General features: G+C 41.6%; 1 protein-coding gene across 1 annotated transcript in view; it reads right to left on the minus strand.

Annotated features, from left to right (window-relative positions):
* Positions 1–260: 260 nt before the first annotated feature.
* tcf7l1 (transcription factor 7 like 1) overlaps positions 261–21,510 on the minus strand; it is a 35,307-nt gene continuing 14,057 nt past the window's right edge. Inside the window, 9 exon segments of the mRNA NM_001005640.1 lie at positions 261–1,707; positions 2,241–2,289; positions 2,401–2,508; positions 2,605–2,764; positions 3,122–3,265; positions 3,591–3,674; positions 3,874–3,976; positions 4,182–4,314; positions 7,262–7,345. Coding sequence (NP_001005640.1) covers positions 1,286–1,707; positions 2,241–2,289; positions 2,401–2,508; positions 2,605–2,764; positions 3,122–3,265; positions 3,591–3,674; positions 3,874–3,976; positions 4,182–4,314; positions 7,262–7,345 — 1,287 coding nt within the window. The 3' untranslated portion in view covers positions 261–1,285.

Below are 21,510 nucleotides of genomic sequence, written 5' to 3' on the forward strand. Positions count from 1 at the left end.
GTATAAAGCTGCTGAACCTCTGGGCTGGTACTGTTCTGTATATAAAATTCTGTGTTCCTAAACATATTTTTCAGTCTTAAGTCCCCCTTTAATGAACTCGGGCCTGCTCATAGTATTGTCCAATGCCATACGTGGCAAGGGATCCACAGTTACTGCGCCACAGCCTTTAAACCACTGATTTCAAACAGCCCATGCTCTATAAAGAATCATTTAGAACAGAATGAAAAAGGACAAGATATATTGAAAAACCAACAGATGTATTTTTAAAACACAATATATTTTCTATTTTGTTACAAAAAAAGGTCACATTTTCAAGATTTTTTTTTCCTTTTTTTCCATTAAAAAAATAAAATAAACTTGAAAGAGAGGACTGGAATGGAACAGAACAAGTGAAGGGGGAGGAAAATAGTAACCTGGGCAATGCCAAAAGCAGCGTTGAAAATTTGGCTCTGGCATCCGGACCAGCACTTGCAGGCAAGAACTTGCTTTTGCCCCTTTATTAAAGAATTAAAAAAAAAAGTAACATATAAAGATTAACCTAACAAAATAAACATGCACCAACCCCTCGGACGCACTCTTATGTACAATTTACACTTTCCGCTGTTGTGACTGACTAAAATTAATAGTTAAGTTTTCTTCCCGACTGATGAAAAATAAAAGTGTCTTTCCCGGATAATAATGAGAAAAGTAGAAGATGGACGGGTGTGATCTGCAGAGCTGGAGCCAGCAGGTCAAATATTGACCAATAATTCTTGCAGGTCTGTTGGCAGCTGCCATCTTTGTTGAAGCTGCTGAATGCTGGAGAGGAGGTATAGCCTGGGTGCCTCAGCAATGAGCCTGCAATAACACAATGCATTGCCTATGCTGGAATTGGATCCATGGGTGCTGCTGCCGCCATTGATGCACGTGCCCTTTTGTGCAGCAAACATGGAGAGGTTCAAGGTCCATCATATAAAAAGAAAAAAAAAAGGAGGACTGTTCTCCTGTGCACGGATGAGCTTCCCACATGTGCATCTGCAGAGGGTTACACACAATGCCAAAAGTAAATATATATATATATATATGCACCAGTGCAGAGCTGTGTCCATAGCTACATTATACCGGAGAATGAAAAGCAGTGTAACAGTCCATATACTCAGGACATCATATACACCAATGCAGACAGCAGTCCATATCTGCAGACAATTGATACACTAGTGCAGAGCATTGTACATCCAGATCCACACAGCACTAGTGCTTTTGGGTGATCAAGTCCTGGTTGTCCAGGTATATAGTCTCTCTTTCATCAGTCACTGGATTTGGTCACCAGAGAGAGGGGCTGTGCCTGCAGCAGTGGTAGTGCTTGCAGTGCAGAGGGGAAGACGCACGGTGGGGACAGAATGGAAGATGTCAGTGGGATTGGTCTGGACAGCAGCGGAGAGCCAACTGGGGAAGACAGGGATCCTGAAAGACTTGAGGATGGAGGCGATTTGGAAGCCAGGAAAGCAGCAGAGTGGCTGAGAGAGAGCTGCGCTCTAGCTTCAGGCTTGGTGGTGAGGGAGAGTGGCTGAGCTTGCTCTGAATGGGTGGCAGCGGGTGCTGCAGGAGAAGCCAGAGCAGCAGACGGAGTGGCTGGTGAGTCCAGCATGCTGCCATGTGAAGAAGCGGGACTGTCACAGGACTTATCTGCTGGAAGGTGCTGAACACACATCTTCTTTGTCTTTGTAACTGTAGAGAAAAGAAAATTGAGTAAGTCAATAAAAAGGGGAAGTAATGCCCAAAACTTGTACAACAGCATAGTCGCTAACAGAGATAAATGAAAATGGGTACTGGTATCTGTATAAAAAAATAGGATAGAGGAAGCAATTTGTTTAGGGCTTCATTCGCCATCTTGTCAGGTGGCCCAAACAGCCGATAACAGAACTTGTCAGATGCCAGTCATTCAGCACTGTGAAGGCTGCTATGGAATGGCACAGCCACTTATTGCCCCAACAGCAACTCTCTCCCCTATACTAGTGCTGAAGGAGCATGTCATACAGGACTTGCTAGGAATGTTGTGGGATGAGCGATCACAATTATTTGCTGCAACTGGTAAAAACTAAAGCAAAGCAAGCATTTTTTTGTTATACGAATGACAGCATACCATGAGGATAAAGTTGTGAGAACAACAGAATAAATTGTGATTTACATAGATCTTTTCCTCTGGACAAATGTATAAACCACTAGTTTGTGTGTTTGTTTGGCCATATAGCCATACTTACTTTCCATTTCAGGTGACTGCTTATCTCTCTTCCGTTTCTTTCTTTTGCCCTAAAAATAAAGAAAGGCCAGGTCATTTCAAGAGAAACCTTTTCGGTGGAGGGACATAACTCTGTATAGAAAGGCACTTGTACAACCAGTAGAAGCACAAAATAAACTTACATAGTTGTCACGTGCAGACCAGGTGGGGTACAGCTGAGAATGAAGTTGCCTCTCTTTCCGTGCCAGCTCATAGTACTTGGCCTGCTCTTCCCGAGACAATGAATGCCACTAAAAAGGAGACAATGGGCAAAACGTTAGTGATGGAGTAGAGGGAAAGGGGTTTTCAGAAGCGATATTCTGAAAGGTTAAACCTTAAGTACTCACCCTACGTCCTAGAATCTGGTTGATAGCTGCGCTCTCTTTCAGGGTACACTCTGCCACCACCTTAGCTCTCATCTCTTTCATGTACAGCATAAAGGCATTCAGTGGCTTTTTAATATGAGGCTTCTTCTCTTCTTCCTTCTTTACTACTACACTGGGCTTCCTGCAATGCAAATAAAATAGGAATATTACACAGCATATATGACTGCACCCAAGGCTAAAGCAACACCCAATTACAATTTGTTCTTTTCACTTCCATATATCATTACGTTCCTTAAACCACCATCCTTCAACACCTCAGCTCATTGGCAACCTCCACCCTTCCCTTGACTCCCTCTCTGAAAAAGCGAGGATGTGTTACACAAACATTCTTTTACTCAAGCTTCTTTATCAGAATATGATTTAATTGCACTAGTAGGAATTGAACCTCTGTGACATGATATTCTAGTTGTTAATAAATTCCTTTCTGTTGGTATTGGGCCCCAAACTTCTCTAGTGGCAAAACTAAGGGGACACTCACGTGATGAGGTTAGGACTGATGTTCCCAGAGGATGGCTCCTGTTTCACGATGGGTGAAACAATGGCAGGGTGCGGGATCCCCGAGGTATGAAGGCCATGATGTGGCGGTGGCACCATGTGAGGCGAAAACCGGCTGGACACCAAACTGAGGACACATAAGGACAAAATAGGTATAAGAATCAAAACATCTCTTGCCAAATTGCACAGAGCTATCTCTGTTAACTAAAACAGAACTGAATTACAAGGAAGGTTTATTTTACCTAAAATGTAATTGCACAGATTACTGCATAAGCAATTCATTCCTTCTCTGTATGTTTGCATTTCTGCATATGAGCTGATCATTCATTGAATCTATCACTTAAAAATCACCTCTGGTTGTTATACAGAAGAGTTTAAGGGCTAGCCATTCTCTGTATAACTCTACTGGCAATATCTGCATAATGTGCATGTTGTGTCGCATAGCATCTCACCTGGACATAGAGGCGTTCATTGCCAGTGCAGGATATGGGTGCCTGAATCCGCCAGGAGGGATGGAGTACATTGGCTGGCCCTGCCTGAAGAACAAGCCAAGAGTGAGAATGAAGAACAAACAAAACTTAAATACATATACCTAGTATGTAGCCATACAGGCCACAATTAAACATAATTCAAGCTGTGCAGTTCCAAAAACAGGCAATATGTTACACTACGTGCCCTAGACAGGATAAAAAAAAAAAGCTAACAGTAACACCCTTTTACCCAAGTTGCACTTACTGAGGTACTAGCCAGCCAAGCGGGTGAGGAATCTGTCCCACTGCCCCTGGAGAAAGTGGATAATATGGAGATAGCTCTGATGGGTGAGGTGGGCGAGGGATCCCTGTGAAAGAATTCAGTTTAAATGGTAAATATTTTTAAATAATAAGTGCCACACACACAAGGAAAGAAACCCACAAAACAACCACATACAAAACTAAGGCTATACAGTACTGTGCAGACAGATAATAGTTAAAAGCAGTATGCTTCTATACAGTCAGGTAAATACTATAGTAGCCAAAAGAATACAAGATATGTCCCCTTCTTACCAGTCTTTGGGTCTATCTCTGGAGAGAGGTGCCCAGGAGGGGTTCCCGGAGAGAAGTGTTCATTGCTGTAGGTGATGAGAGGTGTCAGTGGGTGCATGTGGTGTGGGTGCTGTACCACCGGAACCTTGTTGGACTGTGGGGGAAAGGAAAGACAGAATGATAAATAGGTCACCAACGGGTGGAGGGGGTTCCCCTCAGCAAATTCAGCTTTACTTGTCCTTTAAAACATATTTGTAAACGTAATGGAAATTGAAGCAATATTTATTTATCTATCCCTTTCAGTTCTCTGGGTTTGACTAGTGAAACAATTAAGGCTCATTTACTAATACCAGCCAACGGTGCACATGGGCAGTAACCCATAGCAACCATTCAGTAATTAGCTTTTGTGTTTAGTCAGCTGCAGAAAGAATAATAAAAGCAAAAATGTGATTGGCTGCCCAGGTGCTAATTGGCCTGAAAGTGGCAGAAGTCTGTCCAAGTCTGTTAACCAGCTGGCTTCTGCTACATTAGTTCAAGACTCAGAACCAATAGTGCAGAGAATAGTAACAGCCATACAAACACTGCTTATAACAATTACATGTAAAACCAATTCAATTTTAATTCATTCATACCAAAAAGTTACATTTTATTTCACTGTTTTTGAGTGGTGTTTCCCTTTAAGAAATGAATATCCTGTACAATATTTCCTTGTAAATGGTACTTTGTGATGTCATCAGTTAGTGAGGTCACTTGTAAAAACACAAGGAAATTAGCAGAATTCCATGACATATCAATGCACTCGGCCTGTGGCTAATGCCTTCTTATTGGGACTCTTAGGAATATCCTTACACAACAGGGGGAACATTATTCCCTATATATTGTTAAACAGGAGGAACAGCATTCCATGTAGAATAAATATGGAAAAGACATCTCCAAACATTGCTATTAAAGACCAGAGACTCCTTGAGTAGGAATTCTTACAATATGTTTCCCTTTGATACTTAATTTGTTGGGTTAAAACTCCCAGCATCGTGTCTGGGGTTGTATTTAAACAGGTATAGGGTGCAGAATGACTAAGGGAAATCCACAAGAGATGGGGGAAAAGTATATTTAAGATTAGCTAGCAGACATGTATAAGCAAGTATTTGTATACCAATTAGGTGTCCAGTAGTCATTGCTTTTACAGAACACATAAATACTATACATACTATAGCTATGTGCCAGATACAGCACAATATTATTTAATACATGGCAATAGGTTCAAGAAAGGCAGCATCTCTCTCTCAAACCTTAAATTAAGGTATAAACCCTCGTCAAAATAAGCAGTCATCACTACACCAATTAATCCGAGGTGGGAAACGAGCCGAGCAGTTTGAATCCTATTCCTGGCACAGGTGTGCGCAAGAGACAAATAGGGTTTCTGCTTCCTTGCCTGGGGGGGCCACCTCTTTTCACCTTCATTAAGCTGCCTGTATAGAGTCTCCCAACCCAAAAAAAAAAGCAGTAACCCTCCCTTACAGAGAAGCTCGGCAGTGATTGGGGGAGGCACTAATTCCGGAAGAATAGGCAGAAATCCAAGAGCTAACAAAGCTTTAGAAATGGGAACAAAGACGGGATGGTGTGTACAGTGATGAATCTGTTCTGCACACACTCACTCACACACATGCATGAGTGAGCATGCAGGAGTTTATGTACTGTACAGTCTAGTGCGAAAGTTATGCAAGTAGACGTTGATGCGTGTTGCACAGCAAGACAGAGCTTGACTGTGTGTAGGTTGTACAAGCGTGTCCCTATATCTGAATTTTATTGGATGGGTGAAAAAATATTAGCTGTTAAATAAGTACTGTAGCAAGGGAGGAAAAATAAACATTGTAGAGTAGAATGTGTAAATGGCTTTGGGGAAACAGCACTGTAGGTAGCTACAGTCAAGCTTTTCAAAGGGGATGGTAACAGAGTATAAATCCAATATAAATTAATTACAAATGTAATAGGTATTTTTAAATGTAATTTTCTGTTGAAAGCAGTGTTTATATCCCTTTTCTGTCCTTGTTGGTTCTGACTTTTGAAATAATGTAGCAGCAGGCCAGATACGATTTTCAATTGCAATTACACATACCAATAAATATAAAACAAATAAAAATGTGTTGTTTATGTGTTTTGGAAATAAGTTTTTTTTTCATTAGGCAAAACTAATTTATTTTTTTTAGGTTTATATGCACTTTAAGGCTGGTTCTAAATAATTTCAGCAAGTAATGGGCAATCTTATAAGAGCAAACATAGAATACAGCCACGGGGCCAAGCAACCAGATATGGGGCATTACATTGTATGTGGCCAAACTGCATATGGAACAGTTGCTGAGATGGCTTTGGGAATCTGGCTCTGTTTGGCCACCGTTACCCTGTTTCAACCAAGGTTCCTTACCAGAGGCAATACTATATATATATATATATATATATATATATATATATATATATATATATATATATATATATATATATATATATATATATATACTATATTATTTATATTTTTTTTTTATTTTTTTATTCAATTGTATGTATTTTTTTTTTTATTATATAGTATGAGTTTGTGTAATTATATAGTGTGTGTGTGTGTATATCCACTTTTTATAAGTCACATGACTAAGCTGCTCTGGACTCATCCATGCAAGTTGAAATAAATATAATGAAGGGAATAGCTTTTCAAACATTGCCCCTACTCATTAGCACACATGGCAAGAAATGATTTCCTGGGCAATGCTGTTATTGCCTTGTTAATCTGCTTGTGTTTAGTGTACGTCTACACCCCCTCGCTAAGAACACCTCTGCTGAATTTATTTTAACGCGTTCCTGCAAACAATCAAATGCCTGTGTCTGTTTGAGATTATTTAGCAGCTGCACAATAGCGATGCATTGACCCCAATAGTCATGGACCACTACGGGAAGGGGAGGAACAGCTGCACTTTTTAAAAAAAAAAAAAAAAAAAACAAGCGGAGACACATCACTTGGTTGGCTTGCAAGGAAGCATAAAAATGAGTAAAACATCTAAAAACAAAGAATTCCTTTGTGCAGGTCGACAAATGGCACAGTTGGCACTCACCAGGTGGGCAGGGGATGGCGACCGGGCATCTTTTAAACCAGCCGTACTGGGGGAATCCAGTAGGGGCCATTTCATCTGTAAGTACTGCAGAAATAAAAGAGAAGAACACAGTTAGGGGATAGCACCACAGTAGGGGGACAGACCCACAAAAAAAGAGCTGCTTTCTGAAAGACAAAAAAATGTTAATACAGAGTAGCAATTCAGCAGCGGCAGAATACAAAAGGGACTCCTTAAAGGGGTTACATTACTCACACAACAATTACAGGGCCTTTTTCCCGTTAAATCTAAATCTGCTCCTGTATGGCAGTGTTTTAGAATTTATACAGGGGCAGCAGACTGTGAAGTCTTCAGTAACTGCTTTTGTGGATGAAAAAGAAGAAATTGTGACCCCCGCAGCTGGATTGCCCAGCAGGCTACAGCAGAGGGGCTGGGAATGAGTGCCAGGCTCTGCCTGTGACAGGCAACAGGCCCCATAGATATTTACAGAATATATGGGGACAGGTGTTTAACTGGTGCCCACAGCATGCTTTAATACAAAGCCAGCATTCTTTGCCAACAGAGGTCACTGTTTCATCAGAGTCTCTGGATGAGGTCTCCTCATCAGAGTAATCATTGTCACAAATATGCCAGATTAAAAAAAAACAAAAAAAAAAAACAACTCTATTAAAAAATAAAAGGGCCAGTGGAGCTTACAATCTATTTTATCAATATAAAGCTAAACATTTGACATCAGCAATGAGCAGGGTGAATACAGGCTTGGCTTCTTAGCCAGCCTTCCCTTGCATGGTAACAATTAGAAATGATCCATCTCTACTATTAAAAGTCATGGATGTAACCTGCCCCATTGTCTCCCAGCAGCAGGAGGATTTAGGGATTTTGTGCAGGCGGGTGGGGGTGGCAGCAAACTTCCTGTATGGGCAGATATAAATCCTAGAGGATCCTGGGAATGTTTACATGGGAGAAGGAAGAGAGTGGCAGCAGCGAGCGGCAGACAAGAGGCAGCTGTGGGGAGCATGAGGAAGCCGTCACGGGGAGAGACTGCTCGCACTCCTTACATAGGCAGTCCCACAACTGGCTCTGCTCACTGCCACTTGTAAAAGTTCCACATCATTTAGCAGAACGGCAGAAGGGGCTTTAAATACTTTATGGCCATTTTAAATCGTTTCCACTAGGAATTCCTGTTTTCTTAGTTCATCCAACCTCTGGATTTGTACAGATCTGGTTTATGCAAGTGCTGGCATTCACAGGCCGTGCGTTTCACACACAATAGGAAGCTGGAGCCAAATATTTAAGAGCAGGGGTTTCCAACCTATGCCAGTCATTTTAAACTACAATTCCCAGCACACTAAACATGACATAAACCATGCCCCAACTCATGTAGTTCTAAAGACAGATAATACCCAGCAGAAATAATGTTGTATGTAACCCCAGGTAAAGCCCAGAGACTTTCAGACCTGGAGCAGAGTGGGGGCAGGGGCCAGATTGTGAATCCTTCAGAGAGCGCAATTCAACAGGAAATGTACTTATTGTTCCATTTGACAATTTCCAGACCTGAAGCAGACAAATGTCTTTGGGTTCCACCCCCCATTCCTCTACCTCCCTCTCTCAGTGCAGCCTTTTAGTGCTAAACAACCTTTCCCCCCCTCATACAGATGATTCTCTGACTCCCCCAGGACTGATTTCAACCCTAGCTCACACATTTCTTTCCAATCTGTATGATTTTCTGTGTGGGGCCCCAAAGAAAAGTTTTGGCTGTATCCATGGATGCTCCAAATTATATTCAGCTAAAGGGCTGCAGACTGGGCAACTGTCCCATCATGCCCTACTGCCGCCATCATTCCTACAATACCAATCTAGCCCCACTCCTCCTGCCTACAAAATGCTACTTTGTAAGGCCCCGACTACATATTCTGGTAGCTGGGAAACATTATTTCTATCACAGTGCTGCTTTGCGCTGTAATGTGATGGGACCTGGGACTAGAATACACTGTGTGGGGGCCCCAGTAATTATAACTACAGCTCACCAGCTTTTACATATTTCATTGTGTTAACAATTGTTTAATATGCTTAGCCTTCATGGCAGGGATGTGTTGAGATGTGGTGAGTGCTGTTGGACTACAACTCCCTTCCCAGCTGGCCCTTTATAGGAAAACCCTCGTAAGGTTCTGCTGAAGATTGAAAAGAGAAGGGAACATTTTCTCATTTTATCAGTTTTTTTTTTTTATCGTTACCCAGACAGTTACACGCAGACACAGATTTCTTCATGTTGAACTGTTTTCTTTGCTGTAGCCTGCAGGAATGCTTCCCCTCCCAAGTTTTCCCTCCCTCCTAACTCCCAGTCTTCTAGCCCCCCCCCCCCCCCCTACACACCAGTGGCACAGGCTCCCAGTCACTTCTGCCCTGGGGATGTTTACTTTGGCTGGGCCCAGACCTATAGCGCTGGAAAAAGAAGCAGGAGGAGTTCTGGGGTGTATAATGGAAGGGGGGGTTCAGTTATAAACTGTTGTTTAAAGGCTAACACTTCCTACAATACCCAAATTGTGCACTCTCCTGTGTTTTCCCAGGGCAGATCATAAATGGGAAGGCAATGTGGCTGGCATTTATCCTACTGTAATTTATAAAGAAATACACAGGGTTCTTTTATGCAGCCATCATTGAGCCTAAGTTGGTAAAAACAACAGGTTTAACAGTGCTTTCCACTGATGCCAAACTACCCTTGCTCTGTACTGCATCACTTGTTATCAACACTGATGAATTTGGTGCAGCATTGGAGTCGATGCCGATGCCGTGCATCTCTATATTAAGACCATAAGCAGCCATGTTGGTTGACTATAAGGTACTACAGCCTTCAGTATCCAAGAGACAGATCTAAGGTACAAGATTTACATATCTGTCAATGGAGGGAACAGTGTGATGAAGGCCAATGACAACCAGCTTTACGACAGAGGTTCTTAAACTGAGGATCAGGCCCGCCTCTAGAAGGGCATCAAATTAGTTACTTTTAGGTCCTAACAAAATACATAAATAATGTCACGGTTGCCGAAGTAAATATTGGATTGGAATAGAGGGCAGGAGATGCAAATGAAGAATGTGTCCCTCCAACAGTTTATTATGAACCCCAGCCAGCTCAAAGGCTACACTGACTTATATTTATGACATCACTCTATCATAATTCAGCCCCCAAACACCTAGTATAATGGATAATTGGCCCCAAACACAAACAGTCGGACACCAGTATGTGAGTAAATAGTTACTCTATAAAGATAAAAGACCATTTTATGGTTAAAAAAAATCCTCAGAGATAATAGAGGCTGGCAATTAGTGTGACCAGTCCTGAAGGTTGTAAATGTAAAAAAAAAAAAAAAAAAAATTACTTTTTAAAAAGAAAAAAATGCTCTCAGGCTGTAAAAGAAAAGATGAAGTAAAGCAGCGCACGCCTGCTACAGGCCCGGCACGAGGTGGTGGGGGTGTATTTGGGATTGCAGGCAGCCTCCAACTGACCCCGCACAGGGTGATGTTTCCTCCGCCAGACTCTTTGATGCTGCTTCCAAAGCGGTGGATGAAAGGAGCTTGGGTAAAGAGGGGGAGTCCCCAAATCTGGCAGCCATTCAAAAATACAAGACAGGGATCCCCTAGTCTCCCCCGGACAAATAAAGAAAGGTGGCGGCACAGTTAACTCTTTGGCTTCCTACAAGAACTAAATTTTAACTCCCTCCAGCAGGGGTAAAAAAAAGGGGGCCATTAATTCTGGAAATAAAGATATGATAAAAAGTAGCTTTATTAAACAGGGCAACAGGTCATTGGTTACTTTGCGCTGCCAGCATTAAAAATTGTTACCATAAATTCAGCCCTCCCCCCTACATACACAAAGAGTAGGAATATGTAGTAGATTGAAAGCTCTTGTGAGCAAGGCCTTCAGCCTACCTTTTATTCTGTAACCCGTAACAATTTATCAAATTGTTGTAAGACTCCCATTTGTTATACATTGATGTAAAGAGTAACATGCTGGTGCTATATAAATAAATGATAGCAACAACGCACAATGATGATAATTATGCAGTGGTATGTAGTCGGGTAAAAGGTAAAGGCATTGAATTAGTGCAGCCAATACTTATTTTATTTACACTGTGGCTTAAGGTAAGTAGTGAGGTTACCACCAAATTCTCGCCCAGTGACTAAACAGAACATCCAACCTATTTTGGGCCCTCCAGGTGCTGAACTACAGCTCCCACAACCCTCTTGGTTGTAGAGGAATGTTGAAAGTTGTAGTGCATTAAATGTCCTTTTTTTTCAGCCTACCACTGGGTGAACAACATCTCCCAGTATGCCCCAGGCTTGCCCGGTGGACGCACTCAGTGTATGCACCCATGCAGCAGAAATCCCTGGGGGATCATGGGATTTGGAATCTGAATGAACATGTCTCAAACTTGAGAGCTCATCAATACACTGGGGGTCACACGGTCTCCCTCTTCAAGGGTCAGCGCACATATCTCCTTCCCCTGCATTCCCAGGAAATAGCAGCAGAAAAGAAATGTCAGGGCAGAACAGCCTAACAGCTTTGCTTTGTCACTGATTTCACTGCGTAACTCCCCCCCCTGCACTCGCTCCACTGAGATACACAAGGTGAGCAAACAATCCTCATTCCTAAAGGATTACACCTGCCACAAGGATTAGCTCTGCCTGTAGGTGCCCCTCTTAAAGCCACAGAGGCCTCAAAATTAAACAAATATTTCTAAACAGATAAAAATGTCCATTTCTATTTTGTCAGTGACCGTACAAAATGCTTGTCACTGTCTCTTCGAATATTAAGGATTAACAGCAGCAGGCGGGACATGATCAGGCACATGTACTGTTTACACACCCCGGAAAGGCTGGGAATATATCGAGCTAGTACAAGTCATGCTTGAATTATTATTTCTGGGGGTGCCATGTACAAATCCTTTTTAATGCCCCCCCCCCCAATAGCAAAGTAAGGTAGTGATAATGCCCACACAGGAAGGCAGTGGATGAGGTACTGAGAAGGTGGCACATGTGGCTCAGCTATATCAATGCCACGAGCTGGACAATATTTTACCATACCACATACCAGTTCTAAACACTGTACATACTTATTTGTTATGCTGACAGGCAGATATATTGGAAACTCAGGACTAAAAAGTACAAAAGACAAATTTGCCATTTACATTTCCATCTTGCGTATAACTCCAAAGCTGCATTCTTGGATTATTAACTCCTTTCACTGGCAAAAAAAACTTGCCAGCACGGCTTAGGTAGTTTTGATCCTAAAGGAAAGTGCACAGTACGCCTTTAAACAAGTGAAAAGGCAAAAATTTTTCCACAGAAAAACATATGCTTTGTGAGATTCTACGCACTCCCCTTGGGCCATGAGGTCAGTGGAAAAGCATTCAAAACAAATAATTCAAACCAATGCGTCCAAGTAGATGTATTAAGGTGTGCTGCAGTTCCACTGTGTTAGGCTCGCTATAGTGCTACTCGGCACCAATCTAACTACATTAAAGGGTCGCTAAGATGGTGCTTAGCTGGCCCTGCTGTGGCATTACTTAATGTACAGCAGCCAGGTGCAAGGCCTGTCTCTGTATATAAACAACAACAAGTGCAAAATGGAATCACAAAATACAGACAGCTCACTTTTTTACCAGCACCACAGCAATGGGCCACGGAGCTTACAGGGCCACATGAATGCTACAGCAAGCAATGTCGCCTCTACTATTACATAGGCAGCAAATTGCAAACATTTTGTGTACACTTTTCAAAAACTTTGTACATTTGTGGTGGAGGGGTCCAAGCAAGTACTAAAATAACTTACTCTAATACCCTCTTCAATTAGATATCTGTGCCGGTGTCACCAATACTGTGCTTGTGTGTAAGTACAGGTCTGTGAGGAGACATTGGTAGTAAGGTAGTACCACAAGGAGACAGACCCCCCAAAAATCTGTTACAGGTTTAACCAGGGCTGTGGAGTCGGTAGATAAATTCTCCGACTCCTCAGTTTCTAAAACTTCCGACTCCGACTCCTCTGTTTTTAATATGCTAATATATTTTATACATTCATTGAAGGAAAGGAAGGAGACATACATGTCATTTAACCACAGAACTACTGGCTCTGCATTGGGCTTTATTCTTATAGCAGAGAAGTAATTAATTATGACTGTTTGTGAATTAAGACATTTAAACTTGCTTTATTTTTTTTTTTATTCCCATTTAAATTTAGTAGGAGTCGGAGTCGGTTCATTTTTTGCTGACTCCCACTCCAGGTACCCAAAATTACCTCCGACTCCACAGCCCTGGGTTTAAGGATGGCATATTAAGGATGGCAAATGCATGACTGTTTACCACAGTTTCCCGTTCTATTCTGCAGTGCATGATAGTTAAGGGAGGCATGTTTTACAACAGCACTGTTGATGCCTGTATCATGGGGTGCTATTTTGCTGTAACAGTTCCATACCAACAATTTTACAGGCTGATGAAACCATTCAGGTATTTAAACGCCTTTTCCATGATTTAGACATAGCAAGAAAAAAAAATCTCTGGTCTAAGCTGATATACAGGAAAATAATAAGTCTGGACCATTTTATGTGAGTCAGATTTAGACTCAAGATATAAATCATCCATGGGAGTTGCCACTTTAACATCCCCAGCTGCACAAACACACATGCAAAAGCAACAGCAGAAATCAGCCCGAATTAGACAGATAGAAGAGCAACACAGAGACAAAGAAAGGAAAAACTGGGAGGGAAAAATATACGTAACCAATAAGAATCTAAATGGCAATGTTATCAAGCAAATATTATGCAACCATCCCCCCCATACATATATAGCCATGGCTGTTAACCTTTGATGGGTAGACCCCATCCTTTTATCAGGTGACTGATAGGGATCATCAGCTATTGTAAGGTTCAAATCCGGCTTACCAAATGTTGCTGAATTTCAACTCCCTGAACCCCACTGGCAGTCAAAGGCCACGGCGCTTGTTTTAATACAGTTTTTGGTCAAAAGTTCCAAGCTGGGCACGGCACTCGCTTAGGATGCTGGTATGAAGTGCAATTAAGCAACAGCTTGAGAGTTACAGGTGGGTTACGTGTACTGTAGCTAATGCAACAGCTAGCAAATAAGGATATTTTATAAAAACATTTAAAAAAAAACAAACCAGGAAATAGATATTATTTGCTACCTGTTGCATTAGCTACAGTACACGTAACCCACCTGTAACTCTCAAGACACATTGCTCCAAATTACCAAAAGACCCCATATCCAGAAACCCCCAAGAATGGGTAGCCATTTTACCCTGTTCTACAGTCAGGCGCCCCTACTTTATTCTGCCCCTACAGACCCCATCGCTCCCTCATTACCCCCATACATTTCCCCCATATACCATCCCTCTCTGACAGCAAGACAAGCTGTTTTAGATTTCTCATGCACATTTTAAGGCTGATTTTTTTCCCTTCTTCCAAAACAGCTGCAAATCCAGTTACAGGAGGAATGTACAAGCCAAGCTCCTGGGGCCCTCAACTTTCAGGGAGGGGGCAACAGGGGGCAACATGGGGCCGTGATACAAGGGGGTGGGGAATCTTAAATTTCATTGCATTTAACCCATCGCTGTCACTTGGGTCTGCAATCCCTCAATATACACCTACTACTGCACATGGCAATACAACTCTGGCACTTAAGCAATTGCCATTATATTTAAATAGCTTGACAGGACTCTGCCTTGACATTTCCATTGCAGGGATTTAAAACAAAAATCAGAACACCCATATTTAACATAAGACATATTCAAGACAAGAGCCAAAACAACACTTTTAAATAGTTTGATTTCCTGGAATCGACAGTGTTAAATTACATGCTACCTCCCGTGCCCAATCAAATGAGGCGGTTATTGCAATCAAATGGTCAGAGGTCAGCCAGGCCTTTGGCTTGGGTTACCAAGGAAACGAGGCCTATTCACACAAGAGGTAGACACCTCTTCAATGACACACAATAGGAACCATTAGCAAAGGAAAAAGAGCTGGAGGGAAAGTAAGATATTCTTTCTGGGACAAGCATCTTTGTAAAGAAAAAAACTAAGGGGAAAAAAATCACTAATTAGCAAATTTTTTGATCGCCTTGAGACTGAATTATCTGCAGATAATTCAAAGCAAATGCAATTTGTTGCTGAACAATCTGGTGTTTAAAAAGCAATTTGTCATTTCATTTCACTGTCACAAAAAAAGGACTGTACTTCACAACACACTGTGGTAGAATCAACATCAACTGATTGTTGTTGTGTAAGGGTGCCACAGTACATATGAACACCACACTTCTAAAAATGACTCCCAGACATGAAATGGGAAAGTTCAGTCCTATTACTCTATTTATCTTTGCACTCATACCATCCTGCCAACTCTATTTACATCTAAGTGTAACAATCACAGATGCAGAAAGAGGAGACCTTAGTGATGCAAGTGTGAGTCCACTACTCACTTCCGTTAAGAAAGTGCTTCAGTTACCATATCTGTATAATTACGCTAAATATTTTACGGAGGATGGAAAAATATGAATTTAACCCTAAACCAATGTTTAGGGGAACAAGCAGGAATGACATCCCAGAGACACACTTTATTTTTTAGGGCCCATGGAACATCTGGTGTAGGAGGAAAGGTAAATAAACAACTGCACCCCATCATTGTATTTTGTTTGTGAAAAAATAAAGCACATTAGGGACGGCAAGGCAAGAAGGTATAATTTAGAGCAATAGGTTACAACCAACAGGTTATGACTGGGTGATGCTGGGATTTGTTCTTCAATATTAACTGAACAGCAGCATATCCATAGGTTGGGCCCTGTATAACCTTCCTCAGTGAAACTAAAGTAACCATTTACCCTATGTTCCATGATAGTACAAAAGTTTTGTAAACACTTACAAAATACTCTTATCCAAGAGCTCATATTTGCTTTTCAACCTTTGGCAACCTGTTGCTAATTCTCTTCCCCTGAGTCTTCTGGAATGTTCATCTTAACAAGGAAAGCACCAAAAATGGAATATAGCTACAGGGAGAGTGAAACCTAATGGGGTTGGTTTGGTGTTGCACTATTGTTAGAGTCTGGGCTGGAACATATCAGACTGATCACACACCAACACAGTAAGAACAGGCGTGGACTGCCATGTCAGTAATTCAGCCGCTGAAAGGAGAACAGTGATAAATAGCTGAAGGTCAGGAAAACTAAATAACACCTGACTGAAAGAGAGACTCTCCTCGAGGACATCCATCATCCACATAGCAAAAAAAGGACCTGCATGATTTGCCCAAACAGAGCTTAGAGGTCAGAGAGTGTAATTCTCCCAGTGACAAACACTGACATGAGCCATCGTGTCTGAGAATGTAATCCTGAGCCCACGTAAAGGTCCCCCTCTAATGCTCCACTAGACTGCTAGCTCCTAGGGGGAGGGATTACTGTGTATACCACAAGATGGCCATATGACATATGTCTCCTGATTAAAAGGCACAGTAAAAATCCCAGTTTGGTTCTCTTGTTGAGTATAAAAGTTTTTCCATTTTGTCATTTATGTAAATAAAAAAAAAAAAGGGCCCAGCATGAGGTACGGTAGGACCAAACCATTCTTTAGCAGATTTCAATACATAGAAAAAGAATGGTTGGTTAGTAAGCCTCTCAGCAGGGGGGTGGACCCTTTTTTTTTTTTTTTTATTAAGAGTATTGGTAAACACAACTCCAGTGTACACATGGGAGAGGCATGTCTCCCCTAATAGGAGAATAACAATACACTTAAGTCTAATCCCTTTATTACCAAAAACTTGTCCTATGACCCTGGTAGCACACTTCCACCAAGCCCAAGATGCCTTGGGGGCCTCTCCAGCAGGGAAAGAGTTATTGCTTACAGGACGTATTCTGATGGGGGGTGGAGGGGCACATCCGCTTTTACTCGCTCTCTCTCATGGCTGAAATCTGAACACCACCATAGAGAAATGCCCCGTAGCTGTTCACGCTATTTACCGCTTCCCTCCAACATCCCACTTCCTGCTCTCCCCCTCTCTCAATCCCTCCATCTGGCAAAGACTGCTCTCTGCCCCAATACCCTCTATCGCCCCACATAACGTGAACACTAAGTCAATTGTCTCTTGGCCAGCTCCATCCCCCTAACCCAGGAGTATCTCTTAATCTCCTCTCACCACCCCAATGTTTTCATTAGATGGGATGGCTAAATTAGCAGCAGATAACAGTCTTTTCTCCCTTTTCCCCAACTCGAACAAGCACCCACTTTCTGTCTAGTAATCTTGTTGCATGGTAAACGGGAACACTTGTGTACTCCACCCATTTTTGTATCCTTCATGAGGTAATGAGGGTTCTGCAGTGGGGTTCAGGGGTTTCAGTATAGGGAATGAATGGAAGAACAGTTTAACAGCTGCCCTAGAGGTGTCAAGAATTCATGAACCAGCTTCCCCCTACAATGGTGTGAAATTACACAGGGATCACATACTTCCTAGGCCAACTGGATGCCATATGGAGACTCCTAGCCAGCACTATATTTACAGTCTCAATGAACCGCAGAGCTTACACACAGTGCCGAAACATAAATTAGTGGAATCTCTTAACACCATGCACCAGCAACATATAAGACATTATGGTATCAAAATTACAATGGGCATGACTAACTCACTAGGGTCCATTTAAGTGCAATAAGCCTGAATGGGTGCTCAGTGCACAACCATTTGTGTATATGAGAGTCACTAAGTAAAGCATGGTACCTATCCAAATGTGCTGCAACAAAACTAGGCCCTAGATCCCCCCCAATCAGTAGCTCCTCAGCAACCCCTTGGATGTTGCTTTCACTGCCCCCAAACCAGGTAGTTATTTTTTAATTCCTGACTTGGTGGCAAGTTTTGGTTAAATAAAAACAAGATTTACTACCAAATAAAGCCTCCTGTAAGCAGATAAGTGTGCATAGAGGCTCCCTAATAGCCAATCTTAGCTTGTGTTGCTCTACGGGTCTTTTTACATTCGACTGTGGCTCACGATTAAGAAAGGTTGGGGACCCCTACCCTAAAAAATCCTTGTATTTAGCAATCAAGGGGGGGGAATACAAGAATTCAGTATACAGGTAATTAAAAATCCCATTTTATGTTTTTTTTTTTTTTAACTTTACTTTCTAATACAGCTCTCCTATGGAAAGGGATTGGGTGAAAAAGATAGATTAAATGCTTTATAGGATTGTTAATATGGGTTGTGATACACTTCATTGTACTGTGGATTTGGGGAAAAGAAATCCCCATCAAATCAGAAAAAACGACAACCCAAGAAGGGGTTAAGCAAACGGAGAAAGTTATGAACGCAGCTGGATTTTACTGCATGGGAATCATAATTAAAGGCACCCCTCATAGCCCCCACCTCATGCATACACTCTCAGCCCCCCTCCAAGACGCTCATTCCCCAAAATAATACGAGCCAGATGTGCCCTTGCAGCTGTCTGTGTGCGTGTAGTGGTGACCAGTATGGAGGGGGGTAGGTTAACCCCCTCAGCTTTTACTCTCTGCCTGTTTTTAGAATTCCAGAGGACATCTAATTGTTGGTGACAAAACCACAAATTTTCAATGTCAGAAAGGGCTAGGTAACAAAGATTTTTTTTTTTAAGTTTTTTTTTTTTAATGTTATTTCCTAATACATCTCAGCAGACACATTCCAGTTGCCTCAATCCCTTTCCTACAGCTGTAAAGCCTCAGCCCTAACCTGATACTTGTAACAAAAAATACCCTGTTGTACTCAATTCACAGAGCTGATGTATGCTTCCACTTATACACCAGCTGGAGGCAATGCGAGCACCGCCTCTTCAAAATTTATACAACCCAAGCCCCCAGGAGAAAGGCATAGAAAGTAATAACAGTCCAACAAACTTTTCATCACTCCCTTGTCAGCACCCTCACCAGCTAGGTGCTCTAGGGCACAACCCAACAAAGTTTTTGAGTCCACATTCAAGATTAGGAGGAGTTATTCTAAGCAACTTTCCCATATACATTCATCAAAAATTGTTTTCAGTTGAAAATGTAATTGCAATGGAAAGCAGTATCTCTCTGGCTTTTTATATTCTCTCCTCTGCTAGTTCTGACTCCTGAAACAATGTTGCCAAGCCAGCTGATTAATAGACAAGGAGAAGTCCTGACCCCTGTACCATTGTTTTAAGAGTCAGACAGAGAGAACAGAAATGGATAATCTACCACTGCTTTCAATAGCAATTACATTTATAAATAACCTTTAGAATCACAGTTCCTTTCATTAGGGAAATGATTTAAAAAAAAAAAAAAAACAAAAAAAAAAAACAGTTTTTCAGTGGACTTGCTCTTTAAAGTTTCATTTTTTTTTTTTATTTTATTCTCATAATTTAATAGGCCAGTTATGGCTTGAATTTGGTTTGGTTTTCAGCCAAAACTTTTGCAGAGGATTTGAAAGGATCCAAAAACGATGGATTCGGTGCAACCACAGTAACTACACTGTAAAAACAAGAGGCAGAGGTGGGAAAAGGGAAAGAGAACCCTCTCTCAGGACAGAGGAATATTTCATAGAAAAGTGTCAGGGCAAGGTCATGTTTGGGTGGCAGAGAGGAGAAAACGTGACTAAGCACACTAACCTAAAGAAGTAGTGGTTCGTTCGTGGAACAGGTTTCCAGCACAGGTGGCAAAGAGAGGAAAATGTGGTACTGGGGGTGACTGTGCCGATCTTAACAATAGGCTTGTGGTGCTCACATGACTGGAACATAGTATTCACATAGAATGTAAGACTTGGCCAGGTCAGAAGCCCTCGTCTGCTGCCTGAGAAGAAGTTGGGGGGGAACAAGGCCACAAGAAAAGTGGAGGGGTTAATGGAATACTGGAACGGCCCAGTATGGCGGTTGTTGAGGGGCTGTACGGGAGGGGGACAGGGCAGAAGGGGGAGTTATCCCGCAGGCACTGAATCCTGCTCAGCTGGTTTCATGGTCTGTGCTGGGTATTGTGAGAATGAATAGCTCCTTTCAGTCTCTGAGACAAGAAGCTGTGTGCACAGCCTGGGGAGGGAGAGATAGGGAGGAGGGGGTGATTGGAGAGCATCACCCCATTAACCTTTTGCTGACTGACACCCTTACAGACTTGATTACCTCTGCTGGGAAGCAAATCCATGAAACTACTACCAAGAAATCCCCCCTGCATTGGCGGAAAATAACAGCTTTGGTTCAGACGACTGAGGTCAGAGCCAACTGATTAGTCGGCAGGAACGGAGACAAGATGCACAACTCACTGGCTGTACGCCACAGTGGGAAACTTTCCATTCAATGCTAAAAAATTTAAAAATTGTAGTTAAAGGGGAAGATAAGGAATGAGTAAATAAAATATAAACTCCACCTCTTTAAAATCTAAATTGTATCATTTACAATGAAAAAGAAAATTCAATGGGGGAAGGGGTTCGCAGGATTTGGAATGGGCCACTTGAGTATACTATCACTAATCTGTTGTAAGGGAAGTTCTTAAAAGGGAGTGTGAAAGGGTAATTGGTTTGCTGGGTGCTGACAGGACTTCATAGATTTGAAGAGAGTCAATATCAGCCAAGGCGGATGCTCTACAGTCAGGCCTTAAAATATAACCCAACATCCCCACCATATAGATATATAATAATGAATTAAGTGAAGTTGGCCCCTCTCCACTTTATGAATGACAGTGTCTTATGTCATCCTTTCATTTAAAAAAAAAAAAAAAAAAAAAAAAAAAAAAAGTATTTAATTTAATAAAGACAATAACTTAGAAGTTGGATGTGACTCCTAATTTAAAGTTTTAAACCTGCCTTGTAAGGTCTCTATGGTTTTTTAATTATTTAGCTTGCTGTTTAGATGCTCTCCAGTTTGGAATTTCAACAGCAATCAGGTTGCTAGGGTCCAAATTACCCTAGCATCCTGGCAGTGGTTTGATAAACTGGACGACATAAATAGTAGAGTGGCTGAATAGAAGCATAAGAAATAAAAAGTAGTAATAACAATAAAATTGTAGTTTCTCGGAGCAATAGTTTTTGGCTGCCCTGTTTTGAAATCTAGAAAAAGTCATAAAAAAAGGCAAATAGCTCAAAAACTATAAGAAAATACAAAATCAAGACCAGTTGAAACGTTGTTAAGAATAGGATATTCTATAACATACTTAAAGGAACAGTAACACCAAAAAATTAAAGTGTTTTAAAGTAATTGAAATATAATGTACTGTGGCCCTGCACTGGTAAAA

The sequence above is a fragment of the Xenopus tropicalis genome, chromosome 3 (genome assembly GCF_000004195.4).
Source record: "Xenopus tropicalis strain Nigerian chromosome 3, UCB_Xtro_10.0, whole genome shotgun sequence".
In the NCBI taxonomy this organism is placed as follows: Eukaryota; Metazoa; Chordata; class Amphibia; order Anura; family Pipidae; genus Xenopus; species Xenopus tropicalis.